The sequence below is a fragment of the Chlamydomonas reinhardtii genome, chromosome 6 (genome assembly GCF_000002595.2).
Source record: "Chlamydomonas reinhardtii strain CC-503 cw92 mt+ chromosome 6, whole genome shotgun sequence".
Lineage (NCBI taxonomy): Eukaryota > Viridiplantae > Chlorophyta > Chlorophyceae > Chlamydomonadales > Chlamydomonadaceae > Chlamydomonas > Chlamydomonas reinhardtii.
The window spans coordinates 5,321,324-5,346,444 of record NC_057009.1 but is presented as its reverse complement, the minus strand read 5'-3'; the positions used below and the strand labels follow the sequence as shown (position 1 = coordinate 5,346,444).

The 25,121-nt window shown below is 62.4% G+C and overlaps 6 protein-coding genes across 6 annotated transcripts; 3 read left to right on the top strand and 3 right to left on the bottom strand.

Annotated features, from left to right (window-relative positions):
- The first annotated feature begins 29 nt into the window (after positions 1-29).
- On the top strand, positions 30-3,295 carry CHLRE_06g283450v5 (uncharacterized protein). The gene is made up of 3 exons (XM_043063301.1): positions 30-1,715; positions 1,876-2,084; positions 2,249-3,295. Exons 1-3 carry the CDS (start codon positions 396-398, stop codon positions 2,691-2,693), a joined length of 1,974 nt encoding a protein of 657 aa, XP_042924007.1. The 5' UTR covers positions 30-395; the 3' UTR covers positions 2,694-3,295.
- Positions 3,296-4,049: 754 nt separating this feature from the next.
- CHLRE_06g283400v5 (uncharacterized protein) lies at positions 4,050-12,216 on the top strand. The gene is made up of 14 exons (XM_001695407.2): positions 4,050-4,498; positions 4,606-4,703; positions 5,107-5,172; positions 5,483-5,587; positions 6,425-6,487; positions 6,750-6,848; positions 7,172-7,276; positions 7,930-8,025; positions 8,307-8,477; positions 8,707-8,836; positions 9,225-9,316; positions 9,538-9,645; positions 9,982-10,152; positions 10,331-12,216. Exons 1-14 carry the CDS (start codon positions 4,183-4,185, stop codon positions 10,643-10,645), a joined length of 1,935 nt encoding a protein of 644 aa, XP_001695459.2. The 5' UTR covers positions 4,050-4,182; the 3' UTR covers positions 10,646-12,216.
- A 1-nt stretch (position 12,217) lies between these two features.
- Positions 12,218-13,949, bottom strand: CHLRE_06g283350v5 (uncharacterized protein). Its single transcript, XM_001695286.2, has 3 exons — positions 13,764-13,949; positions 13,500-13,545; positions 12,218-13,255 (listed from the first exon to the last, which is right to left on the bottom strand). The coding sequence occupies exons 1-3, from the start codon at positions 13,917-13,919 to the stop codon at positions 13,059-13,061; spliced, it is 399 nt and encodes a 132-aa protein (XP_001695338.2). The 5' UTR covers positions 13,920-13,949; the 3' UTR covers positions 12,218-13,058.
- Positions 13,950-13,997: 48 nt separating this feature from the next.
- On the bottom strand, positions 13,998-15,549 carry CHLRE_06g283300v5 (uncharacterized protein). Its single transcript, XM_043063300.1, has 2 exons — positions 14,993-15,549; positions 13,998-14,610 (listed from the first exon to the last, which is right to left on the bottom strand). Exons 1-2 carry the CDS (start codon positions 15,442-15,444, stop codon positions 14,475-14,477), a joined length of 588 nt encoding a protein of 195 aa, XP_042924006.1. The 5' UTR covers positions 15,445-15,549; the 3' UTR covers positions 13,998-14,474.
- Positions 15,550-15,689: 140 nt separating this feature from the next.
- Positions 15,690-18,816, top strand: CHLRE_06g283250v5 (uncharacterized protein). Its single transcript, XM_001695406.2, has 6 exons — positions 15,690-15,894; positions 16,101-16,203; positions 16,378-16,483; positions 16,674-16,758; positions 17,410-17,561; positions 17,773-18,816. The coding sequence occupies exons 1-6, from the start codon at positions 15,847-15,849 to the stop codon at positions 17,930-17,932; spliced, it is 654 nt and encodes a 217-aa protein (XP_001695458.1). The 5' UTR covers positions 15,690-15,846; the 3' UTR covers positions 17,933-18,816.
- Position 18,817: 1 nt separating this feature from the next.
- On the bottom strand, positions 18,818-24,209 carry CHLRE_06g283200v5 (uncharacterized protein). Its single transcript, XM_001695285.2, has 11 exons — positions 23,821-24,209; positions 23,532-23,630; positions 23,245-23,331; positions 23,007-23,066; positions 22,628-22,699; positions 22,363-22,434; positions 22,072-22,129; positions 21,804-21,861; positions 21,301-21,390; positions 20,943-21,043; positions 18,818-20,733 (listed from the first exon to the last, which is right to left on the bottom strand). The coding sequence occupies exons 1-11, from the start codon at positions 23,905-23,907 to the stop codon at positions 20,510-20,512; spliced, it is 1,008 nt and encodes a 335-aa protein (XP_001695337.2). The 5' UTR covers positions 23,908-24,209; the 3' UTR covers positions 18,818-20,509.
- Positions 24,210-25,121: the final 912 nt, after the last annotated feature.

The following is a 25,121-nucleotide window of genomic DNA, read 5'->3' as shown; positions in this document are numbered from 1 at the left end:
TGTCTGCACATATTATACTTATTAATAATACAGTAGTAGTACATAAGCACAAAGACTCAACAGCTCTTCTCTTAGAAAGCATCAAGCCAGCTCGCCGTTCCCAAGCCCGCCTCTTTGGCAGCACATACATCTTTGAATCTTCGCAACACTTTTGGATGGAGCAAAATACCCACGACAAGTATACAAAGTGCGCAAAGGCCCAGCCGATGACTTGCGGCAGCGTCTGGTCGCGCTTGACGCCGGAGCTGCTTCGCGAGGTAGCAAACATTTTGCCCGTTAACAACGTGACTACCGCGCTCAAACTGCTCAACCACGAGACCTTGGCTGTCGTGCGCGTCGACCCGCTCTTCTCCACAATCAATTTGTCTCGGCCGGCGCCATCCTGGCTGTCGGCGATGGTCGATCGCCCGGGGCTTTGCCTTGCCAGCACATCTTGGCCTGCGTACGACTTCGTGGCGCAATGGGGCCGGCCAGAGCCCTGGCGCGCCCTCAGCGTTTGGCAGCGCAGGCGCCTCCTGTGCCTGGCGGCCTCTTCTGCCCACGCCGCTAGCCTCGACGCTGCTCTGGCGCACTGCGGCGTGGTCGCAACCGACGATGTGCTGCTCGCAGCAGCAGCAGGTGGCAACGTTGAAATTGTGGAGCGGCTGTTCTCTGAAGGTTGCAGCTGGAGTGAGGTTGTAACGATCGCAGCGGCGGCCCTCGGCCACCTGCCGGTGCTGAAGCTGCTCAGGCAGAGAGGCATGCTGGGCCTGGCCAGAACCGTGCCCGTCAGCCTGCGCAAGGTGGTCATGCAGGCGGCGTGCCGCGGCGGCCAGCTGCAGGTCGCCAGCTGGCTGGAGGACGAACTGGGTTGGCTGGAGCTCGGTGACGAGGGCTCCGCCGCCGACGCGGCGGAGGGCGGCCATGTGGGTCTGCTGAAGAAGCTGGTGGCGCGCCTGCCCGACCGCGCCCTGCGCTGCCGCTTGTTCAGCCACGTCGCCTGCGGGTGCAGCCTGGCCGTCAGCCAGTGGTTCTACCGCAACTGCATCGGCAGCGCGGCGGCGACCCACATGGACGTTGTGCTCAAGGTGCAGGCGATGGCCAGCGCTCTGGGGAGCCGCACATCCTGCTGGCGTAGCAAAATTGACTGGATGCTGCAGTCCCTGTGGGGCCCGGAGCCGTGGCGCGCGTTGGAGCGCAGCGCGACGCACGACCTATGGGCGCTGGCGTCCAAGCAGCCCGACTACCTGGCGCGCCTACAGCACCTGGCAGCGTGCGGGCTGGCGCCGCAGCCCAACATACCGTGTCCTGCCGTCAACGCGGCGCAGGAGCGGCACGCGGACGCCCTGGCCTGGCTGATCGACTCGTGTCATGTCGAGGCCGGGGAGGACGTGGTGGACGCGGCCGCGGTTGGCGGCTGTGTTGGGGTGCTTGGGGTGTTGCGGGCGCGTGGCACGGCCTTCAAGGCCCGTCACGTGGCCGCCGCGGCTGGGTCAATCAACCGCCTCGACGCGGTGCGGTGGCTGGCGGAGGCCGCTGAGGGTGGGACGACATCCGAATGGTCAGAGACCTTCAGGAACGTGGCGGTGTTCGGTGCGGACCAGGCGACGCTGTGCTATCTTCATGAGCAGCGCGGCGCAGCAGTCGACTTGAAGGCGGTCATTGTCGGCGGCAGCGAGGAGGCGGTGGAATGGGCAGTCCGGCACTACCAGCAAAAGCGCTCAGGCGGCATTCCGGTAAGCCATATCGCAGGAGGGCCACTGTGGGGAGGTGGGTCAGTCGGGCGGGGCGTACCAGGTGCGTGTGCGTCGTTGAGGCCTTCCCGCGCATTTGATATGTTAGTGCCCACTCCACGTAACGAGTTGCTGCGTGTGTGCTGTTGCCGCCATCCCGCAGGCCTTCTCCGCTGAGCAGTTCTGGGGTTTGGGCGCAGCCTGCGGGAACATCGCCGGCGTGGAGAGCCTGCTGCGCCTTGGCGGGCTGCAGCTGCCGCTGACGCCGCCGCATGTGCGGTTGACACCGCACGAGATGTATGATGCGCTAATGCAGCCCGCCATACTTGAACTCTGGGCGGACGATAACGTCTCCTGTTTCGGCATCCTGAGGTGGGTGAAGCTCACGGCCCCATGCTCATGCCTGTGGTCCGAAGCATTTCCTGTGCCAGTTTCATCAAGGTGGCGTACAAAACCGGACCGGATTGACACTATGTGTTCGCTGCGTTGATTTACAATATGATCTATGTACCATTTGCCCGCCTGGCGGCGTGCAGGTGGTGGCTGCAGAGGCTGCCGGCGGGGAAGGAACTCACAGCAGCTATGTGGGCCAGGGTCATTGATCTGGCCCGCATGGCCGAGCACTTCCCGCCGCACCAGATGGCATGGTTCAAACAGCGCCACCTGGAGGCGGCACTGGCACAGCTTATCAAGGCGGAGCGCGCGCTGCCGGCGCCCAGCAAACCGTCAGGCCACGCTGGCGGGAGCAGCGGCAGGGATGGTGGCAGCGCTGCAGCCGTGGTGGCGGTCCCGATGGGCTTGACGGCACAGCAATGGAACTGCCTGGTGCCCTCGCCCCGCCTGACGCCATCTGAGGCGGCCGTGGTTGCAGCGCGTGCCGACGTCCGCAGCGCTGAGGAAGCTCTGCAGTGCTGGGACAAGTGGAGCTACTGCGGCTGGAACATGGTCGAGGAGGACCAGGAGGAGAGCGACGAGGAGTAGCCGCCGGGGGACGAGTAAAGAAAGGGAGGGCATGGGAATGCATAGTACAACGCCAGGGGCCATCGTGGGGTGCCGCAGCGGCTCTGACTTGGAGGTGGAGGGGGGCGCGTACGAGGACGACCAATCACCGTTTGGCGAAGGTCTGAGTATGGCGGTCAGGAGCAGCATGGCTGTGGATTGAGAACGGCATAGCTCAAATTTTACTTTGACACGCAATGCATCGCATCAAGCCTCGACGTTATCGGGCGCGTGTGCTGGGCCACATCATGTCCAGGCTGTGAGAGCTTCCGTGGTGGGGCAATTGAACTACCGTAAAGCAAGCTAACAGTAGCCGGTATGCAGGTAGTGCAGCTGCAGTTCCGGGCTGCGGGTGGGGGCTGCCCCAGCCTAGGGAAGTACCGAAAAGCGTCGCAGGTGCTGGATGAGCAGTGCTGACAGGAAACTGAGGAAAGTGGGCTTCACGGGTGAGAGCCACGGGTGAGAGCGAGGCCTGTGTGAAGCATGAGTGGCGCCCTGCAATCGTACGTCCAGCTGCCTCTCAGTGAGACAGTGACGACACGGTTGACAGCATCATACACAGACATGAGAAATCACCACTGCGCCCCTGAACTGCGCTTGTGTAGGCGCCGTAACAAACCCCACAGCACGGCGCGGAGAAGCGGCAAGGCCTCTTGCATCCCAGTGCTTGCACCCGCAGGCCGCGGCTTCCCTATCCCCTTACGCTGAGTGTATCTGGAACCAAGACACCATTTCTTTGCGGCTAGCTTCCAGTGGGGTAGGCCGGAGGGGGGCGGCCCACGGCGGCAGGCATACACTGCTTCACCACAGACGCAACGGCAGCTCACTTGCCCGGGCCACCTGATTTCTGCAGTATTATGCGGCACGGATGCTGAGGACGCGGTCAGCTTGGCAAGGCGGTCCCTGGGGCAGATGTGGGTGGATGGAGAGGGCGTTTGAGCGCGTGGGCGGCCAGGGCGGAGGGGGAGGCCATGGAGGAGGCCAAGCAGGCGGCCAGGGCGGCAGCATTGGAGCAGTGGGCGACAGCGGAGGCGGCCAAGCAGGCGTTCAGGCAGCGGCAGGCGGCGTTCCTGGAGGCGTTCAGGCAGCAGCAGGCGGAGGAGAAGGCGGCCAAGCGGCAGAGGCGTTGAAGATGAGAAAGACAGGTGATCATCATCACAGGGCGGGCGGGTCTCATTCGGGCAGGGGGTGGTCAGCACCTGCGTAACGGTGGGGATGGATCACGAGCAGAAGAATATTTACATAGAGCAGGGGAGAGCCAGGGTTTCGGCACGGCCGTCGGATGGGCGAGAGCCTTTGACTTTCTACTGAGCCCCAGTGTGTATTTTACCACTGACACTAACTTATTGAACGCCAGCGTGCAGTTGCAAAAGCTCACAGCAGCTCCAAGAAAGGAGTCCCGAAAGCCCTTTGCGCGAGAAATTGATATGCTGTCACCTTCTTAATAACACGTCAACCAAGTTGCAGCACTATGAGCTCTTTGCTTTTGAGCAGAAGGGCCTCCGCTCAAGGGCTGTTTCGTCGCGAGACGCCTAGCATCGCTTGGGCGCATGGGCGTTGCCACAGGGCACCTGTTCGGCACCGGCCAGCATCGCGTTGTGGAGCAGCGCCCGTACTTGCTGTGACTATCCAGGACACGGTCCGACACTTCCTGCCCTTCCAGAACGGAAGCCCTGCGCCCGGCAACGTCACGAAGCTGGAGGACGAAGGGTTGTTCAAAGGGCAGGTTGTATACTCAAAATTCACCTGGCCAGTGGTACTTGGCGGCGAGGAAGTATACATCTGGGGTGAGCAGGGCGGGGCCGATGTCGGAAGTGGCAAGCAGCATGGCAGCGAGCTGTGTTGGGGCCTGCTGCAGTACTCCAACTGCTCACCGAATGGCCGTGGCGCGCAGGGAGCTTCAATGACTGGAGCAAGGGTGTGCGATTGCACAAAGTCGACCGGAACACCGACGCCACGGTCATTCTGCCACTGCGGCCAGGGACATATGAGGTAGGAGCACACCAATCGATAAAGCAGGATGTTGGCATCTGCTCGCCAGGCAGTCTCGGTTGGCGCGCAGCTCGTAGCCTTCCGGCACGCGTGCAACAGCCGTCGGCCTGCCAGCAGACGGGCAGGCGGCCGGACGCAGCTGCCTGCTCCGGGGCAGCAGCTGGGTTGGGGTATAGGTCAAGCAGCGACCATGGCGGACTGTCGCCTTCCGCGTTTGCGGCGCCACACCGTGTGGCGCTCAGCGGAATGGTCCGGGGCCCCTCTGCGAGCGGCAGCTTTGTGTCGTCTCCTGCACAGCCGTCATATTGTTGTCATACACGAACTCGCAACACTTGTGCCGCTCCTGACTGACACACCGCTATGTGTGCTTCCTTGTCTTGCCTGGCTGCCTGGCTGGCTGCAGTTCAAGTTCGTTGTGGACAAGGTGTGGACGCCGGCCCCGCATGAGCCCACCGTCACCAACGCAGAGGTGCGCCAGGGCCTGCGGCGGCGGAGCGGCGTGCAGTGGAACGTGTGCATGGTAATAGCTGCAGGACGTTTTCTTGGGCCAGGCTGCAGCGGCCGCTACAGCCTGAGCGGCATGATGTGTGGTAGACCTGCAGGCGGCGGTCGACCGAAGGATGGGGGGGGGGAGACAGCCGCTGCGCGGCTGTGGAACCAGCGCTGGGTGCACCGGCTGGCATTACATGGAAATGGAACATAGCGCGCGCCTCCCTTCCGGCTCCGCGCCGCTTCATCTCCCTTCCGACGGTTTCCTCTGCCGCCGCTTTGACCCCCAGGGCCACCTGAACAACTTCCGGGTGATCGCGCCCACCGCCACCTTCACGCTCAAGGCGCCCAAGGCGGACAGCGTACTGGTCATTGGCGACTGGGACAACTGGCAGGTGCGGCCGGCCGGCGGGCTGGTGGTGGGCTAGTTGCAGGCTGGTAGTAGTCGGGCTGGTGGTGGGTTGTTGTCGGGCGTGGTGGGGGGCGGCGGAGAAACATGGTCAGAGAAGGGGGAGGGCATGTACGGCGAGCCAGGAGCCCAGTGACGGAGCTAAGCGAGTCAGCGGGGTGGGGCAGCGGGCCAGCGGCCTCTGTGACTTCCGGCGGCGGGAGGTTCCGTCGGGGAACGAGCACGGCCGTCCCGATTGCGTGGGGGTCCTCGGGAGTCGGGACCCTAACAAGTGTCAGCATGCAGCAGCATGTGGCGCAAGTTGCACGGCGGCCCAAAGCAGCAATGTACGGGTGCGGCAGGCTGCAGCAACATTCAGTCAGGGCGGGGCCCAAAGGGAGGCCAGTGCTGGCTTCTGCGGCTGCGGCCTGGATGCCAGGGCTGTCTTGCAAGGCAAGCGGGGAGCTGCAGGTGGCCGACAGGAGGCGGGCCGGATGTACGGTGCAAGAGGAGGAGGTTGCAGCACCAGAAGAATCGACCTCAACAGGCGTTGCAGCAGGGGCTTGCTATGGGCTTAGGCGGCGCAGCCGGTGCGGCTGGTGTGGCCGGCGTGGCGGGCGCAGTGTTCGGCGCTGGCGGCCCTCAGCGTCCGGATACCCTGCGGCTTGCAGCCCAGTTGCGGACACTGTAGCCTGATGGCACAAACACTGCCGTGCCTCGTCATTGCGCCGTGGTGACGATGGTCGGCGCTCTTACACTACCCCCCCTTCACTTCGTAAACTTAATGCGTGTAACCCCCTCGTCTCCCTCTGCATCGGTTTCCTCCCCCTCCCTCCCGCCGCAGTACTCGCTGATGCTGCAGAAGGACCCGGCCACGGGGGTGTTCACGGCCAAGGCGCACCTGCCGGTGAGAGGGAGGCTCGGGGGTTGGGCGGGTGAGGTACTGTGAGCGACGGAAGTCGGCGGCAGTGTAGGCAAGGCACCCGGGAGTGGGCTTGGGGCTTGTGCGCTGCGCGACGGTGCTTGGGCGGGGGCTGTCGAGTGGCCCTGGTGATGTCCTCGCGTGTGCAAGGCTGGGCTGATAAGACATCTTTGTGTATGCGGCCCGGCACATGCTCATTCACCCGTTGCTCGCACTGTCGCTCTACCTGCCTCCTTCCCCTCCTCAGCCGGGCCAATACAGCTACGTGTATGTGGTGGACGGCAATGTGGTGACGGACCCGGGGCTGCAGACCTACCCGGACGCCGAGTACGGAGACGTGCACCGGGTGCGTGGCGGCCAGGCTGGGAGGCCGGAGGGCTGGGAGGCTGGAGGGCTGGGAGGCTGGAGGGTGGGAGGCTGGAGGGCTGGGAGGCTGGAGGGCTGGGAGGCCGGAGGGCTGGGAGGCTGGAGGGCTGGGGCTGGAGGGCTTTGAGGCCGGGGCTTGGGGAACTGGGAGGCTGGGGGCATGTGGCGGAAGGGCAGGGCAGGCACAGCACAGGCACGGGGTCGTCGTAAGAGGGGGTTGGGAACGTGGCAGACATACCCTGCCGCTGTGGTCGCGGGCTCCGCTGCTGACCCCGCAGCTACCTACCCGTGCGTGCGGCGCAGATATGGAGCTTCCTGCCCGACCTGTTCCGCGTCTTCTACTGCACCGGCTGGGAGGAGGCAGTGCTCAACTACCGCCGCGTGGTCAACGGCCAGCCGCTCACCAAGGTGTGTGGAGGCGGCGCCGGGGGCAGGGGCCCCCACTTAACACCGGGCATGGAGCACAGACAGACGGAGGGGCTGTGGCGCGGGCAGGTCGCTGGAGGGGCTCAGCGGCCATGTGACGCGGACTCTATCTTGGGCTTCCCTCGCCGCCGCCGCACTCGGCACGGATGAACTTGGCATCCCCATAGCCATTCCCGAGCCTGACTCCTCCTCTGTGCTTCTCATGACTGCTGAGCCCTGTCCGCCACACCGGTAGGCACGCACGCATCACCCTAGCTTGAACTTGCCATGGTCCTGCCATGCGAAGATGGGCTTGTTGATTGTCATGATGGGCTCGGCAGTCGAGAGGAGCACAGAGGAGGAGTGAGGCTCGGGGCGACTATGTATCTTGGCATATCTGTGACTGATTTGCTTACTACATCCCATTGCCGGCAAAGGGCGAGACACCATCTAAGCAGGTTCAGACCAATACTTTGACCGGCACCAGAGCGGACTGATGAGCCAATTGATGGGGCAAACAGATCCAGCACTGAGAAGGTGGCTACGGCAACGATACCAATTGTGATGATCTCCTCAGCCTTCATTTTCAGTCCGGATGAGGTGTGTAGTGACAGCCCAGTAGATCAGCATGTTGTGTTGTGTCATGTCGTGTGCAGGAGTGGCAGCAGCTGACCATGGTGAACGCGCCCAGCCGCGGCAACTCGCTGGGGGTGTGGAAGATGGCCACCATCGTGCCCACAGACCCCGCCGAGGTGGGTGCCGGGGGGGGGCGGGGGCGGGCATGGGGATGGGGCTGGATATGGGGATGGCGCGGCGTTGGCGCACCGGCAGGTAGCTGCCGCTGCGCTGGAGGCGGGCTGGCTGGCGGCGCAACATAGCCGGCATTCTCGGCCCCGTGGACGGTGCCAGGACAGTGCGGCAATGCAGGGAACGCGCCCGGGCAGGGCACTGGAGTCGCCACCAAACAAGTGCACACCTATGCACTCTCTCCTTTGACGCCGCCGCCGCCCTCGCCACTCGCCGCTCACCTCAGGTGTTGGAGTTCACGCTGAACAATGGTGTGCCGGCCGGCGACGTGGCCCGCTTCAAGGAGGACCGGCCCGGCAGTGGCCCCGTGTACTCCTGCCCCTTCCCCGGCTCGTTCAAGCTGGCCAAGGGCATGCTGCGGCCCTTCCCGCGCGGCGCTGAGGCGCGCATCATGCTGGTGAGGGCGGGCGGGGCGGGGCGGGAGGGCGTGGGGGCGTCAGGCGGCCGTGCAGGCGCGCGGGGCGGGCGGGCTGGATGACTGACAGCAGTGGTGGCGCAGATGGGTGTGTGGAGGCGGGGGGGGCGTCGAAACATTTGGGGCGGCGCGGGGGGGGGCACTTGATTGAAGCTCAGCAAATGTACTATCGTGCGCTGAGTGGCAAGTGGTGGCCACCTGCCTGCTGCAGGTGAGCGACATTGACGGCACCATGATTGGCGACATGTCCAGTGCCGACGTGTTCACCACCTCGGAGCGCTTTGCGGACTACTGGGAGAACAGCGCCTCGCTCACCGGGTCGCTGCTGGTCTACAACACAGGTGGGCGGGGCAGGGTGGTGGGGATAAGGAGGGGGTGGGGGAGAGGGAGAGGTTGGGGGATAGTTCATGCCAATCCCAGGAAAAGGGGAGAGGGTGGGTGGGTGGACGGGTTGGAGAGAGGGCGGGTTGAGGTGATAACACAGAAACTGAGGGCGGGTTGAGGTGATAACAAATACAAATTGTACTGGGATTGAGTGGCCATGGAGTCAGAGCCCACGACGGTTGGAATGGCCATGGGGTCAGCCTGTGATGGAGCATGCGGATGCGGGCGGCCAACGGCGTGCTAACAGTGTATTGCTCCTAGCGCGCCGCCCGCCACTATCCCAGCGCTATCACCCCTGTCGGCCTACCCGCTACGCCTTCCCTCCGCTCCTCCCCCACCCCCCAGGCCGCAGCCTGGGCCAATTTGTCGACCTGATGAAGAAGTGCGACGGCAAGGTGGCCATCCCGGATGTGGTCATCACGGCCGTGGGAACAAAGGTGGGCGCCGGAGGGGGGAGGAGGGGGTTAGCGGCGGGGACACCATCACACCGACCGCTCATGCGCAGCGCGTCGCAGCTCCGGCAGCAAAGCATGTGGCCGTGTCCCGTCGTGTGTACACGCGCCCGTTGTCAACGCGCACACGCGCGGTGTGGGGCCCCGTAGTACCTCTGCTTGCTTCCCTGGCCGAGCCCGCCTTACCTCTGTGCGGGGTTGCACAGGTGTGGCACCTGGACGAGACCAACGGGCGCACCGCCGCCTCCGGGCTCAAGTGGATCGAGGACACCAACTGGACACTCAGCCTGGACGCCGGCTGGAACCTGGACGTGGTGAGGCGGCGGGAGGCAGATGCGGCGGTAACAGGCGGAGGATGTTTGGAGGAGGATCGGGCGGGCAGCTGGACGGCCTGGATTGTTTGGGACGGGCGATATAGTTGCAGCTCCTCGTCAATGGTGCCCATCCAGACTGCTGCCTGTATCTCCTTTATTTTGGGGTCGCGCTGGCTCGCTAGCTCCTCTGACCGACACTACCCAGTCCCCACACATGCGCTCATTCCTTCCTCACCCGCTCCTCCCCCTCCCATCGGTAGCCACGCACCCGCTGAACCAACTTACAACTTACGGTATAACTTCCTTCGCAACTAAAAATATACGGCTTTCCCCCAGGTGCGGCGGCTGGCTCGCCAGGTGATGGGCGCCTACAACGACGTGTCGCTGCTGTGCATCCTGGACGACGGCTCGGAGCACCGGCACCGCATGGCGCTCACGGCGGACGTCAAGGTGCTGGACGCGGTGGTGGAGCGGCTCAAGGACGGATTCAGGAGGGAGCGGCTGGAGGTGAGCGTGTGCGGGGGCGCTGTGAGCAGGCCGTGAGCGGCGCCGCGAGGGCGGGGGGCTTGTCAGTGCGTTGGGCCGTAGCGCATGGCATTGGGTGCCGGCGCTGTCCTTTCCACGCCGCCAACTGCCTCGTCTCTTCCACAATTTTTATCATTTCTCCGCTCCTCCTTTGCCTCAGGTGCGCATCATCACCTCGGGCAACGGCTCGCACCGCTACATCGACTGCGTGCCTCAATCGGCGGGCAAGGAGAAGGCCCTGCAGTACGTGCGGCAGCAGTTCGGCATCCCCGAGCACCTGTGCGTGGCGGCGGGCGACAGCGGCAACGACATCCTGATGCTGGAGGGCGACCACCCCGCCATCGTGGTGGGCAACGCGCAGCCTGAGCTGGTCACGTGGCTGGTGCGGCAGGAGCAGAACGGCAAGGTGATCTACGCCGACGCCAGCTACGCCGACGGCATCCTGGAGGGACTGGCGCGACACAGCCTGTACTAGATGCGAGGGAGCAGGAGGAGGAGGGAGAGGCAGCGGTGGTGCGGGAGCTGGCATGGAGGAGGAGGCGGCGGCGCTGGCGTGCAGGGGCGGGACGAGGCGTGGCTGGAGGAGCGGCCGCTGGGTGGGACAGGGGCAGGGAGGAGCTGGTGGAGGGATGGGTGTTGGGAAGCAGGCGGAGGGGCGCGGCCCGGGCCCGGCAGGACCTGGCCGCGGTCTCGCTCGGGGTGCCAGGGTGGCGGCGGCAGCAGCAGCAGCAGCGGCGGCGGCAGCGGACTGGCCTGCAGATGCAGCTGGACGCATCGGGTCACGCGGCGGCATGTGCGGGGGGCCCGGCGACAGGCACGGGGGCAGCCATGCCCTATGGCCTGTATACTTAGCAGGCGGGCCTGGGGCAGGTGCAGCAGCGTGTGTTGGGCTCCGCACAGTGTTACGGTGCTGCCAGGTTGGCGCGCCGGCGGTGCTGCTTTCAGGAAGGCGAGGGACGCGCCCTCGCTGAGCGTAGGCACGCAAGGTCGCGTTCGGCTGGGCGGCGGGGCCGTGCCATGGGGCCTGCCCGAGCGGCGGCGGGAGCAGCAGCTGCCTGGAAGGTGCCTGGACACATTGCCGAGGTACACATGAAGACGACCTAGAGCATTGCGGTGACGCTATTGCACCAATTGGGGCCGCTTAGGGGGCCGCTGGCGTCTCGCCGCGGTGACTCTGATGTACGGCATGTGTTGGGTGATCATGGCCGTGGGTTGAGTTTGGGTGGACTGGAGGACAGCGTGACTGCATGTGCTCTGGCGTGCCTTTGTTTGAAAACGAGTTGTTGGAGAATCGTGGGTGTATGCATGCACTGTTTGATTGGCGGCAGTAGCTGGTGTGCCGCTGGCCCACCTGCCAGCAACACGAGGACGAGTGTGGGTCTGTGGTGGGTGTGGGCGAAGACGTAAAGTCATGCCTGATGCAATCCAATCCAAGATCGCTCAAGGGGTTATTGCAGTTATGCTAGTAGGGCTCTGCTAATTAAGGTAGGCTCGGGCATTCCGGCCCCAGGGTTCGACGTCGTGGCGGTTGCTGAATCGTCCACTGTATTCGTGTGTTTGTATTGTGCGAAGCTCGTTTTTGTGTGTGCGACTGCTACGCAGCCACCTCCTTGTTGTGTGTAGAATGCCTCGTGTCACTGCGACATTAAAGACGCCGCTTGTCGGTAAGCAATAAGAGCCGCGCGAGGTCACCACGAGTATGCAGTAGCAGTGAGAGCCTTGCGTGCGTTAACAACACTTTGATGGAAGAGTGGAGGCGCGGCATGGCGGCAGCTGCTGGACACAAGCAGAACACCCGGTGCTGCTGCACGGGGCTGAGGCAGCCGGCGTCGTGCTGTAGGACCCATGGGCACTAGGCACTAGGACGGAAGCTGTGATGTAGGCGCTCGCACTGCAGTGCAACAGGCAATTCGGGTGCAGGCTAGCAGGTGAGCTGTACCTTGAGCTGAGACGTCACACTGGCGCTTTGAAGATACACAACCGCGCGTGAGCATTTTGTTAATGGAGAGAGAAAGAGAGCGCAACAGCAGAGCCTGTAAACGCTGGTGTCAACTCATTCACTTGGCCGCCTGCCAATGGGGTTTCGCGCTCGTGTCACTTGTTACTCACTCAGTGCGTCAAGCCACAATCCCCCTTAAAACCCACACCTCCGCACGTTACAGGGAGTGTGAGCGTTCGGCAATCCATATCCCCTACAGCTTTCATACGTTCGAACACTGCCCAGCTGGCATGCAGGGACTCACAGGACGCTTCACAGGCTCACAGCGCCCAGCCGCCCACCACACCCTCCAGCAGCCTCGCACCACCACCCACAGTCCAGGGCCTGTCTCATCAACTAGCCAAGAGCTGTACAGCCTGCACTGCCGTAGCCGCGAAGCCCGCCGGGCCTTCGGGTCTCGCCGCATTCCAGCCCCACCTACAAGCCTACGAAGCCCTACGCCCCTACCCAGCTAATCCTCCAAACCCTTCACGTCCGCAATCACGCAGCCCTACCCGGCGCAGCCTCCTACCCGTCCGGCGTGTGGTCGGCGCAGGTAGGTGCGCCCACCCACCCCACCTGCCCCGAAACCCCTGGCCCTGTCTGTAACACCCGGGCACGTTCCATTCATAGCGACGACCGCATGTGTGCCGCAAGCATGCCGACTCGGGCGCATGCGTCCATCCCAGTCGGGTCGCCTTCCGCTGCACACACGCCGTTTCCCCCGTATCTTGCCGTACGCTTCACAATTCAATCGACAAGGCCTGTGCTCATGTGCCGCCTGTGCTCGGCGCTTCAATCACAACACGCACTCATCATTCCATAAGCTAAGTACAGTAGTCCTGCCTGCCTATCCTTTGTGCGGCAACTGCGCCGCGAAACGTCCAGCGGTCATGCCGCTTGCCTGCCCTCACGTGGACGCGGCTCCTGTCCCCGCCGCTGCCTCGCTGCCGCCCGCCACGAGGCCCGCTGCCTGCGCCGCCGCCTGGCGCTCCGATAGCTGCTGCAGCACCGCCGCGCTGAGCCCCGCCCCCGGCTGCTCCTTCAGCAGCCAGCCGTACTTCCACACCGAGGCGATGCGCTTGGGCGCCGGGTGCTGGCGCTCACCTGCGGCAGGGGGCAGCAGCGGTGCCGGGCAGAGGGTTTGCGGTGGAACCTGGCCGTGGCTGTGATGGCTGTAATGTGCAAAGTTGTGGCGTGGTGAGACCGAGCGATACGCGTGGGACTGTAAAGCGTTGTTGGGGCAACGGGATAGCTCGATGCTGATGCCGCTCCTTTGCGGAGCACATTGTGGAAGGCCACAGCCGGCACGCAAGCCGCCGTCAGGCTAAGCGGGCCAGCCGCCACTCACCCTTGAAGTATTGGTATCCCCAGGCGCTGAGCTTGGTGGGGTCAGCCTGGGTTGAGCAGCGCCATGAAAAGGGTCAGAAGTCTATCGAGGCACGACGCTCCCTCTGGCCTAGGCCTCAATCTCCTGGTTCCCTGCTTTGGCGCGCTGGCTCCTCACACTATGTGGACATGCACTCAGAAAAGAAGCACAGTAACCCCGTCTGTCAGAGCAGGCGTCGTGCGGCATGCGCACGCATACCTGGGAGCAGCCCTGGACCGCACCTACCGTTGAGGGTGCAACCTCGACCACCTCCCAGTATTTCTTTGACTCCGGGTGCCACGTGTCGCGTGTTACAATTGCTCCCACGCCATGGTTCGGTAGTTTCCGAAGCAAGTCCGACACTGCAAAATTAAGAGTGCCAGCCGACAAATCAGCACGCATCCAGGGCTCACAACATCGTTTTGCCTTATTCGCGTATATCTTACGGCGCTAAACATTCTAGATTGTTGCAACTTACAAGTGCGCTTCGGGGCTGACCGCAAGAGCTCAACAAAGGCCATGTTTGTTTATACCAGGCCCCTTGCACTTAATAACGAAGCTCGTAATCCATTCGTCTGCTAATGAAACGTACAGTGATCTAAACAAGGCAACCAACCTGCTGTCTATGAAGTTCGGAATGGCCCCATCACCGGCATCCCAAACCTACCCCTACCCCTGCCCCACAGTGTTCCCCACCCCATGCAACATCCCCGCGTGAAACTCAGCTAAGCCTTTCACTGAGTACCTATGCGCTACCGCCTATCGCCCAGCATCATATCCAGACCTCGCAACCGCGAATCCACCGAGGGGTGACCAGCGCCAACCCCAGCACCCGTCACCACTCCTCTGGCACCAACATACCCACGCATGCCTATTGCCTACTACTTCAACACACCATACACCATGCAAATTACCACGCCCACAACTAGTCCCTGCATCCGCCACTCCCCGCAGCGCCTAGAGGCTCTTCAGGTAGTCGATCACGGGCTGCTCGTCCGCCTCGTCCACGGGCTTGTTGCCGTAGCCGTTCTGGGCGTTGGGGTCAGCGCCGCGCGCGATGAGGAACTTCACAACGTCCAGGTGGTTGCCGCGTCTGCGCGAGTTTGCGGGGAGGAGACAAGGGAGCAGAGCAGGGGTAAGAGCTGTGTGTTTGGAGAGGGGGGCCATACGGTGTGGTGCGGGTTGGGTGGGTTGGGGCTATGCGCAGCAGTAGGTTGTCTAGCCCACGTGGACCTGGCACTGGAGCTGCCTCATGGGCCGGCATGTCAAAGGCTAGGCACCAGCAGCACGGCCGCGCTCGGGTGTGCCCGGGGGGGTGGGGCCGGCGGAGGGAAAGCACAGGCGCGACGTCGAGCCCCCCCCAGCGCGTCTAGGCGCGCCCTATGCCGAACAACACCGCACCCAGCAAACAACCTCCCGCCTCGCTTTGGAACATGCTCCTTGCTAACTTAGCCACCGGCAGCAGCCAAACTTACGCGGCAGTGTGAAGGGCCGACTCGCCGTCTTCATCGAACCGCGAAATGAGCTTCTTCGCGTTGCCCTTCTCCAGAATGATTTCACAAATTTCAAGGTACCCGCCCGCTGCAGCGTCGTGTAGCGCCGTGGACCCATCCTCCTTGTTAACAGCATTCGCATCGGCGCCGCCAGCTAGCAGCGCCCGGACGCAGTCTTCATGCCCATAAAGGCAAGCAAGGTGTAGGGCCGTGTCGCCGTCGGGTCCGGGCGTGTTGATGTCCGCCTTGAAGGCCTTCAGCACCTCCGTCACCCTCGCAGCGTCCCCGTCCTCCACGGCCTCCAGCAGCGCGGACAGCTCGCCGCCCGAAGGGTCCTGCCAGTCCTCCTCGCCCTCACCCTCACCCTCAACCCCGGCCTCCAGAGCAGCGGCCTTGAGCTGCTCACGGAGCCACTGCAGCTCCTCGTCCGTCATGTTTGGGGGCACTTCCGGCTCCCCGTCCGCATGCTCGACAGTGTGGTCGTCGGCCATAGTGATAGATATGTATGTGTATATCCAAGCAGCGTGGAGGTGTAAGGGTGGGGGCGGAGCAAAAGTATGGGTTGGATGCAGGTGGCTGTCGAGGCCAGTAGGGCAGCACTGCAATTGTGGCACGGTCAATCCGCGCGAGGCCCTCACCTAACCAGCGCAGAAGAAAACCCGTAATGGCCACGTATCAACCCGAAACAGTAGATAAATAAACAGCATTTGATTCTCGCTAAGGAGTTCGCATATTGCTGCAGCCCAAATTCTGACTTGAGAGACGGCATTCTCAAACCGTTGACCCACCTTGTGTTTGCCTCCAATTGCTCAAATTGTCTTGCTACTATTGCGACAATGGCATCTTGGGATGCTGGAACAGACCGGCAGCGGAGGCGAGAGACGGTGAGGGGCTTGCACGCGTCGTTTCGGCTTCGCCATGTGCGCAGCGCAAACGAGCTTGACATCACAACACACACAGACCTTGCAATTGGTGTCTCCATTAGATGTTATCAGAATTCGCGCGGTCGGGCTGGCAGCGGGGAGGCCACGCCGACACGGTCCGGGGGCCAACCACAGTTCTGACGCTCCTGCTCTCGTGGAACGCCCAGGAGCGCAAGACGCGAGCACAAGAGGTGTGGCGGAGAGCAGGCACGGCGCGGTCCAGGGAACTGAAGGCAACAGGCTCGTACCCAGCGGCGGTTGGGCAGCCAGGTACGGTGTGAAACGAGCATGTGCATCGCCTCGCAGCGGCTCACTTGCAGCAGAGGCCGGGGCCCGGGGACTGCAGCACAGGGTGCTAGTCCGGAGCCCAACCCAGCACCCAGTGGTACATGAAGAGCATGTCTGGCTGCCTTCGTATCCCTTGTGCTGTACACTTCAACACAGAGCCTGTGGGGCGTGAGCTTCGGCCATCGGAGGCTGCGCGACCTCTGGCGCTGCACACCAACTCCTACACCTTTGTATTTTCCCGACTATCTCACCACACACACCGGTAGGGGATCGGGTGCGATGTGGGTGCGTCCAGGGGCCAGTTCGGCAGTATGGCGGCCGGCACAGGCTCCAGAGTGCAGGACGCAGCCATGAGACATGAGTGGCAGTTCGCGGATTTGCAGGAAGTGATACGGCGCGTGAAGGCCAGTCTGTGCACATGCTTGAAGCCGCCCTTGCCTCTGCGCCAACAGGACGCAGCTGCAACGGGCGTACTGTGAGGGGCTACACGGCGCACCGCCTGCCGAGCCCAACGCCGCCTTCTACACAGAGCTAGACGTGAGCTAGTCGGTGGCGCACACATTGTGTGCGCGCGCGCGTGTGTGTGTGTGTGTGTGTGTGTGTGTGTGTGTGTGTGTTAGAAAAAAAACAACAAAACGAAGCCCGCCCAAGCGGCGCCGGAGTTACTTACGGATACCTACCGAATACCGAGCGTCGTGTGTGTGTGTGTGTGTGTGTGTGTGTGTGTGTGTGTGTGTGTGTGTGTGTGTGTGTGTGTGTGTGTGTGTGTGTGTTAAAAAACGAAACGAAAGCCCGCCCAATGACGCGACGGAGTTACTTACCGATACCCACCATTTTACCGAGCGTCGCGTGACTGTCGTGACCCAGGTAGTCATACTTACCCGCGATAAGCCTGGAACCCCACGGGCGACCATTCGGCCTGACCCCGCGATGCACCTGTATGCGTCCATGCTCCGCACCCTGGGCGCGCTAAACAACGTTTACCGTTTGTGTGTGTGTGTGTGTGTGTGTGTGTGTGTGGTAAACAAAATACAAATGGAACAATTGTGTGTGTGTATATGTCTGGTGGTCTCGAAATCACAATGCATATTGCAGGGCTTTGCTCTGCTTCGCGGTGTGGCCTTGCCTCTGGCGGCCCAGACCCTCCCACCCAATCGATGTTGCCGCCACCCCGCCCTCGTGTAACAGGAGCGGCTGCGGCTGCAGCACCACACGCTGGCGGCGGTACACGATAAGAGCGTGGAGGAGTCTATAGCGGCGGTGGCAGCGGGGGCGGCAGCGGCGGGCGATGTTAGCGGTGTGCCGGACACGGTGGCGATGCGCAAGGCGGTCAATGGCAGGTGCGGACCTGGCGGATAATGGTGGGGAGCCACGGGGGATGTATGCATTGTTGGTGTGGAACTGACAAGGGCCAGTGAAGCAGCTTTTGACTGTTTACACACTTGCGGTCCTGTCGGGTGCTTCAGTCATCGCATACCGTATTGCACCTTCACTGGACTCTTTCTGGCCCTGAAGCACTCACGTGTTCTGCCACCCTCCTCCCCGCCACAGCCTGACCGACCAGATGGCGTTCTTCACCTCCTGCATGGCCCGCTACTGCCTCCCCGCGCCCGGCAGTAGCAGCAGCTGCAGCTGCGGGGCCGGCTGCGGCTGCAGCTGCAGAACCGCCCACCAGGCGCTCGCAGCTGCAGCCGCGGCCGGGCGGTACTGAGCGCGCGGGAGGGCCTGGAGCACTGGGCGGCGGTAGCCCGGTCGGTGCTGAAATAACAACCACATGTGAATACGGTACGATACCGGTGATGTATTTCGTGCGACCGCCTGGTCTAGGAGAGGAAGCGTGTTTCTGCAGCGGGTGATCCCGACGTTGTGATGCGGGTCGAGGAGTACGGTACAAGACTTCGCGGAATGCAGTGCCTTCGCGCGTACCGTACACGAGGGGCTGAGGTTGATTGTCGAAAACAGAAGAAGTCCGCATGTGTGCAGGAGGTGAAGAGGGCGTTCACGCGCTTTGGTGGGTGGGATGCAGGTGAGCCACCCCTAGTGGGAGGTCCACTGCTTGCGCGCTGCCCAATCGCTGCGCTCAGCGTCTGCATTTCTCCACCTTTTGATGCTAGTGCTGTTCGGCTGTTTGCAACGACCCTGTACCGGTACTCCCAGCGGGTCCGCAGGCCGGGTGAGTGAGTTGCCTTGCCTCCCTGGTTACCGTAGGTGTTGAGTGCGGGGGAGTCGCATTGCTAGGGTGTGGTGACGTGGTCCTCTGGGAGCACTGTGCTATGCGGTGTTGCAAGCATGTTAAAGAGCCCCATAGGTAGGTGCTGATGGCGTCCACTTTGCGGGTGTTGTTACCATGTAGAGTGAGCAAATGCCACGACCAAGCTAAGACGCTCGTGTAACACGCATGATGCAATGCCACGTTGGCGCATCATGCAGCTTAGTTTCAAATTTTCAATGCTGGCACACGGCAATCAAGATGCTCGTTTTGAGGCTGTCTGAGGCACTCGAGATGGCCGTTATGCGGCTGATCCAGCTGATAGAATGAAGGCCCCTTGTTACCGTACCTTAAGGAGATCACCGCGCATGTAATTAATTAAAATTGCCCGAATGCTGCAGTACCGCGCACCCCAGGGGGGGGGGTGCGCGGAGTTGTCATAATTATCTTGGAGGGGGTGCGCGGTGGTGCAAATTTACCCGGATGGGCGTGCATTCAACGAAAAATCGCTAAAACCCCCCAGTTTCGCCACCTGTGCTTTATACGGTATCCATATCCATATCGCTAGAGGCTAACGGCAACTGAGGCGAGGCGAGGAGACGTATGGTGGGTTGCCAGTTACAAGGCGTCTGAACTGCGTATGAAATGCGCATGTCTTGGGTGCGCGGAAGTGTGAAACAGCCCCAAGTGGGGGTGCGCGGTGCAAAGTAATTAACATTTTAAGGGTGCGCGGTGCGAAAATAATTAAAATTTTCAGGGGGGTGCGCGGTGATTGCGTAAAGGTACGGTACGTTGTCGGCATCCATACCCCGGCTTTCCGCCACCCCCAACAGCTCTGTTGCTGCAGCATGCACACGCACACCTGGGATGCTCACCGTGCTCCCTGCCGCGCGCACACGCACGTGTAACCCTGCCCTCCTCAAGATGCGCCACGCTGCCCCAGTCACCAGACTGCAAACGGCACCGTGTGTGCACCTGCTTGCACCTGCACTCCTGCTACTGCGGAAGTGCTCACCAGTCACCACCATCAGCCCCTCTCCTAATGCCTTTCATACCCCACACACGCAGGCTGGCATTCGTGCAGGTGTGTGTTGTGACCAGATGGCCGCGTGATGAGATGGCGCATGCGTCCTGGCTGCCCCTTGTTTCGTTGGGCTCGGGCCTATTCCCCGCTGCGAGTCCCTACCACCCGTGCAGACCGGTGCGGCCTGTGCCGGGGTGCGCCATTGGATAAAGTTCAGCCCTCAGCAACATGCCAATGCACCCCGCCCTTGACATTGGCCTGAAGACATCCCGTCTGTCAATTCAGACCTGTGGTATTCGTTGCCAACCTAGCAGCCGCTGGCACGTTTCCACCTCACAACTCCATGCGCCTCAGCGCAACCATATATCTCCGCGTCAATATCATCACCACATACGGCAACATGCCGCGTTACTGACACCAACGGACCATACCAATGGTCAACGCCAGGTTCAATCCAGCTGCTATCGTGTTTGCTTCCTTAGTGCGCCGCAGCCATAGCAAATATGCATGCCCACCGCGCAGTACAGAACGTATGTTTCCCTTGCGAGCGCAAAAACCCACCAGAAGCCACACATGCCGCCCCTCCATTAGCCATGTCAGCAGCGCACTCCCTTCCTTGTGCGGTTCGGCGACCTTCCTGCCCTGCCCTCCAAACCCAACATCTATTCCACCGGCCCAGGAAACCTGAAAACGCACACCCCAAACTAATACCGCAAACATGCGGCGAGTGCATGTGCGTATTCAAGGACGAGATTGGACAAGCCAGTCCACGCGGTTGCGAGTGACCATGTCAAGCCCCACGAAAGGTCACCCGTACACATCTGCAGGTTGCACGCCCGAGTCGACACGGCTGACCCCAAGCCCAACGGCTTCATGCCCGGGCTTGAACAAAATTGGTTCCAACAGTTCAGCAGTGCAATCCGGTTGCCGACGCGTGTACGCACGAGGTACACTTACCCCCGCGCCCATCAGCTTCGGTGACGTGTAGCCATCCAGCTATCCCTAAATTCTGTGAAGTCGCGACACCCCGTGTACGTGGACGGCACACGCAGCCCCTATAGCTCCTCGCCGCCGCTGCCGCTGGCCCCTTGCAGCTGCTGCTCCAGGCGGCCTATCTCCGCATGCAGCGCGCGCCGCCTCCGGTCGTGTGCGTCCCGCAGCAGCGACGCCACGTACGGCTGTGTGTCGGGAATTGGGCCCAGCCCGTCCAGTCTGGCCTCAAACGCGGTGAGGATGCCACGCAGACGCGCCAGCTCTGTCCGCAGCACCTCCGGCGGGCCTGCAGCGTTGATTGGCGACAAATCCGGCACCGTGAGGGGTACAAAATGATTTTTGGTAGCTTCGGGTATCACTCGCCTGTTCACATGCCCACGCAGCATCAACGGCACTGCACGCTATTCGCGCTCAAGCGTGCCATGCCACGTTGGGTACTTGACCCGCTGCGACCCGCTGGCCGTGGCGCGAGGCTGCACATACAGCCGGGCTCACCTTCCAACGGACTGTCGCTGAGCGGGTTGGCCTCGTACAGCTTGAAATCGCGGTGGTCAACGGAGAACAGGCGGGGCGGCTCCGTCACCGTGTCAACGAACCTGTGCGAGCAGGGCGGGCGGGCGGGGCCGGGTGCATGGGACTGTGGAGAGGGACAGGACTGTGACGGCTGACCGACTGGCTGGTTGACCGGTGATTGCAGTGGTTGCGAAGCCGGTTGTCCGCCATCACCATCCCTGTTGGCACGCCCCCGTTGCCACGCCCCCGCTGCTGTGCCAACTCTGCCATCCGTCAGGCCCCCTGCACCTGCCCAGCACCCATTCCGGGCATGACCACCCCCAGCAGCAGCAGCACCCACCCATAGTACATGAGCAGCTCGTCATTGCGCATGGAGCCGTAGGTGATGGTCACTTGCTCGCCAGCAGCCAGGTCCTTGCCGGCGACCAGACTGAGGCACGGCGATGAGGAGGTAGAGGACACAACAGCATAGTTCCATCACAACATGGCCACAGATGGGAAAATGGTGTGCGTGCGCAAGCGTGGCGCGGCGGCGGAACGGTAGGCCGTGGAGCTGCCTGGTGGGGTGAGCTTGTCTCACTCCTCCTTAAGACACGCGGGCACCTGTGCCCTGCGTAGATATTATTATTATTATTCCGTGGAGCTGCCCTGCTCAGGACGGGCTGTAGCATGCACAGGACGGGCTGTAGCATGCACAGGACGGGCTGTAGCATGCACAGGACGGGCTGTAGCCGGCAACGACCAGACACACGCCGGCCAGACGTCGGTCGTGACGTCGCACAGCCTCCCCACACATAACCGCCACACCGCGCACGGCTCCGGTGCCGCAGCCCCTGCACCCACTCGACAGTGCTGCTGTTGCCGAGCTGGTTGATGTCCCGCACATCGTGGTTGACCAGATCTGGTGAGGGTGGGATTTGGTACTTGGTGAGTTGGGGGCGAGGGGCTTGGCAGCTTGCTTCGCCAGCTCGTGGCACGGCAAAGCGCGCAGGTCGTTGCATGTGAGTGCCGCCTGACAGTGGCTGGTGTCCTATCAAATCGACCTCCCACAACACCTGAGGTTCCATTCGCATCCCGTCCCCAGAGGCCCTTCCCTTGGCCTCGCACGCACCTAGCACGGGCACCAGCGACAAGGCGCCCTTGCGGATGCTGAACGTCCGCGAGCTCAGCTGCATATGGCACGGGGTGTCACGGGGTGTCACAGGGTGGCATAGGGTGGCGCATGGTGGCACGTGACGGGGTGGCATGGTGTGGCAGTACGCCGTCAGTTGTGCACGTTGACTCATCCGGTGATGAAGCCGCATTCGTCAGGGGCGCCAGCAGCATCACTGGCAGCGGAAGCCCGCCTCACGCGTGCGGCTGCCCTCTCTCCCTAGCACCCACCGCAGCACCCAGCACCCACCAGTGACACAACGTGCTCCCACTCCTTCAATGTAATGTTCTTGCGGCCGATGGCCTCTGGGATGGTCACCTCCTGCGGCGCAGTAGTGGTAGCGCATATGAAAGCACTTGTCAGTTGACACTGTGCCTGCGCGGCTAGCCGGTGCGCTCATTCCTGACAGGTCACTTTCTGACGGTCCCAATCTCCACTTGTCCACATGCAACCCCGTGCGTGCAACCCCCGTCGCCGGCTTCGTCGCGAATGCGTCCCGCAAACCAACGCTCACCATTTCATCGTCGTTGTGCCCGAGCCACGTGTTGCGCGCGTGCAACTTGAAGGAGTTCTTCAACTGCTCCTCCTGCGCAGTGCGGGACGGCCCGGACCGGTCCGAAAGCAGATACAATGGCACACCCGCACACCGGTCACAAGGCGAGCAGCAAAACCTTGCAGCTGTGCGCCACGGCGGCTAGCCACCTCTTAACACTGCTGCCCGTGCGACAATGCAGCCCCCGCGAGCATCGCACACTGCACACTAGCACAGCCGCTGCAACGCCTGCGAGCCCTGCTGGTTGGGCTTCAGTTGGGCTGGTATGTACAACACCCCACCCCCCGCCCCCCGGGCCCCGCCCCACCCCGCCCCATCCAGCCCGCCACATGGCACCCACCATCGCGGGGTCGGCCAGGTACTTGATGTACTCCTCAGGCCAGTTGTACGCCGTGAGCACCTGAGTAAGACACACGTGAAAACCCGGGTTGCAGGATTGCCTTGGAGCGACACAAGTGCGGCGTTCGAGGTTTGCGCCGCAGTGAGACCCCAGCCATTTTCCGCAAGCCTTCCCCCTCCACCTCCCCCCCTGCCGCAGGGCCGCAGCGCCGCCCCCCCCCCTCTTCACCCCCCCTCACCCCGTCAGGCCCAGGCAGTGTGTCCAGGTACGGTCTGAGCCGTGAGCAGGGCGAGTGAATCTCCTTGAGCAGCTGGGGGGAGGCTTCCTGCAGCGTCCAGCCCCGCCCCGCACGCGTACAACCAGTTCAGGGAAACAGCTGGCAAGCGCATGAAGTTGCAAGGTTGCGGTCAAAGTCAGTGGAAGCATGCAACTGCAATGTATGTATCATCCTAGTTGAAGTCACGCACAGGAGCCTGACAGCGCGTGCGTGTGTGGGGCTGTGGGGCCCCAGCTCTTGCCACGCACCGCAGCTGCCACATTCTTCACGCTGAGGACGATGTGCTGAGGGATGGAGACTATTACCTCGCCCTTCTTCACTGGCTGCGTGGTGTAAAGGCCCCGCACCTGGCACACGCGAGGGGCGGGAAGGGAGGGGTCGTGATGTCGGGGCGGAGTGGAAGCGCGCGGGACTCGGTCGGGCTGTGCGTCGCCCCTTCTGTCAATGCTGTGGCATCTATAAGCTCCTACGACTATATCAGCTGAAACTAGACGTTCTGTACTGGTCGCTCGGCACGAACGTCGAGCCCCCGCTTACCCCCGCCTCATCGCGGGAAATCGTCACCCGCAGTTCGCCGCCCTCAGCAATAACCCAATCTAGCAATGCCTGCTCATCCTTCGTCATAGCATAGCCGCAAAGCAGGACGCTCGCAAGTGCGAGCAAAAATAGTCCTAACGAGCAGGGTGTGGCGCGACCCATCATGCAGCAATTAATACAGTTGTAATTAATGGCAAGCCACTATGTTAGCTGTATATAGCGGGGAGTGGGGGCGCGCGTGGATGTTACGTCCGTCAGGAGTTAGGGTTATGAATGCCCATGCTCGTCCGACTCATTTGACATGTACCCCAATGTAGCGCTCACGCGAGCGCCGCTATCAGAGCCAACTCTGATGCTTTGTGTGCACGCCTTTGAGGTGTGACGTGGTGTAGCATTTCTGCATGGCGAGTGCGGAGTGCCCGACGGCGCTTGGGCACGGTCCTGGGCGGAAGCCATGCATTGTCTGAAAGCTGGTGGCGGCCTTTGCGGCTGACGTTGCGGCAGTTATCCGGGCACACTCCTGGGATGAGGGTGGGAGAAGTGGGCTGCGGCTTGCAAGCGAGGCTGTAGCAGCGCTTTAGTGCAGGCCTCGCTCGAACATGTTTGAGGGGGAGTTGGATTGGGTTCGGGGTTTTGGTGTTAATTAGGCCGGGTGGGATTGGGCGGGCATGATGGCGCAGGTGGCTAACGTTGTGCAACGGTACAGCAGTTCTGAACGACTCCGGCTGGGGGGCACGGATGCAGACCGACGTAAATTGAAAGTCAATGGTGTCTTGGACTTGCACCAATTTTTCGGCTGGGTAGGGTGCGGGGCGGGGGACCGTGGGGGTCAAGGACTCAAGGCCGTCAGCGGGATCGGTGGGGATCGTTGGGGGACGGTGGGAACATGGAACCATACACGATCGCACCAGCCCTAGCCAAATTTACCGATCACGCCTGTTGCATGCGTCTACGGTTGCGCCGGCACCCACGCGCTCTTGCGCGCGCCTGTGGCTTGCAGGGAACCGAAGTCGGGCAGCAGATGCGGCATGGATATAAAGAGAAGGAAGAGGCACGCGGCCCAACTGGCCGCGGCTTCCGTGCCCGGACAAGCGCGGAGGAGTGTGTCGCTGACCCTGTCGCTGATCCACTTCTGTCAAGATTGGGGCAAGACTTGCATGACGGCATTAAGGCGACCGTACTGTGGCCGGCAGGTTAAGCTCCAGCTGTCATACCGAGCAGGGGCCATGTGGGGCGAAGCGGGGTCGTCCTTGGAAGAGCTCTCGGTACAGTCAGCTCACAGCCCCCCCACCAACCTGCCT

Coding starts and splice junctions, on each gene's coding strand:
- CHLRE_06g283400v5 (XM_001695407.2), top strand. CDS start 4,183: ATGAGCTCTTTGCTTTTGAGCAGAAGGGCCTCCGCTCAAGGGCTGTTT. Junction 8,478..8,706: donor CTGAGGCGCGCATCATGCTG/GTGAGGGCGGGC, acceptor TGCCTGCTGCAG/GTGAGCGACATTGACGGCAC. Junction 8,837..9,224: donor GCTGCTGGTCTACAACACAG/GTGGGCGGGGCA, acceptor CCCACCCCCCAG/GCCGCAGCCTGGGCCAATTT.
- CHLRE_06g283350v5 (XM_001695286.2), bottom strand. CDS start 13,919: ATGCGTGCTGATTTGTCGGCTGGCACTCTTAATTTTGCAGTGTCGGAC. Junction 13,546..13,763: donor TCGAGGTTGCACCCTCAACG/GTAGGTGCGGTC, acceptor TGCTCAACCCAG/GCTGACCCCACCAAGCTCAG. Junction 13,256..13,499: donor GGGATACCAATACTTCAAGG/GTGAGTGGCGGC, acceptor CCCCTGCCGCAG/GTGAGCGCCAGCACCCGGCG.
- CHLRE_06g283300v5 (XM_043063300.1), bottom strand. CDS start 15,444: ATGACGGACGAGGAGCTGCAGTGGCTCCGTGAGCAGCTCAAGGCCGCT. Junction 14,611..14,992: donor TCGGCCCTTCACACTGCCGC/GTAAGTTTGGCT, acceptor AAACTCGCGCAG/ACGCGGCAACCACCTGGACG.
- CHLRE_06g283200v5 (XM_001695285.2), bottom strand. CDS start 23,907: ATGACGAAGGATGAGCAGGCATTGCTAGATTGGGTTATTGCTGAGGGC. Junction 23,631..23,820: donor TTTCCCGCGATGAGGCGGGG/GTAAGCGGGGGC, acceptor CGCGTGTGCCAG/GTGCGGGGCCTTTACACCAC. Junction 22,435..22,627: donor GGCACAACGACGATGAAATG/GTGAGCGTTGGT, acceptor ACTGCGCCGCAG/GAGGTGACCATCCCAGAGGC.
- CHLRE_06g283450v5 (XM_043063301.1), top strand. CDS start 396: ATGGTCGATCGCCCGGGGCTTTGCCTTGCCAGCACATCTTGGCCTGCG. Junction 1,716..1,875: donor AGCGCTCAGGCGGCATTCCG/GTAAGCCATATC, acceptor GCCATCCCGCAG/GCCTTCTCCGCTGAGCAGTT. Junction 2,085..2,248: donor TCCTGTTTCGGCATCCTGAG/GTGGGTGAAGCT, acceptor GGCGGCGTGCAG/GTGGTGGCTGCAGAGGCTGC.
- CHLRE_06g283250v5 (XM_001695406.2), top strand. CDS start 15,847: ATGGCATCTTGGGATGCTGGAACAGACCGGCAGCGGAGGCGAGAGACG. Junction 15,895..16,100: donor GGCAGCGGAGGCGAGAGACG/GTGAGGGGCTTG, acceptor TGGAACGCCCAG/GAGCGCAAGACGCGAGCACA. Junction 17,562..17,772: donor CGCAAGGCGGTCAATGGCAG/GTGCGGACCTGG, acceptor TCCCCGCCACAG/CCTGACCGACCAGATGGCGT.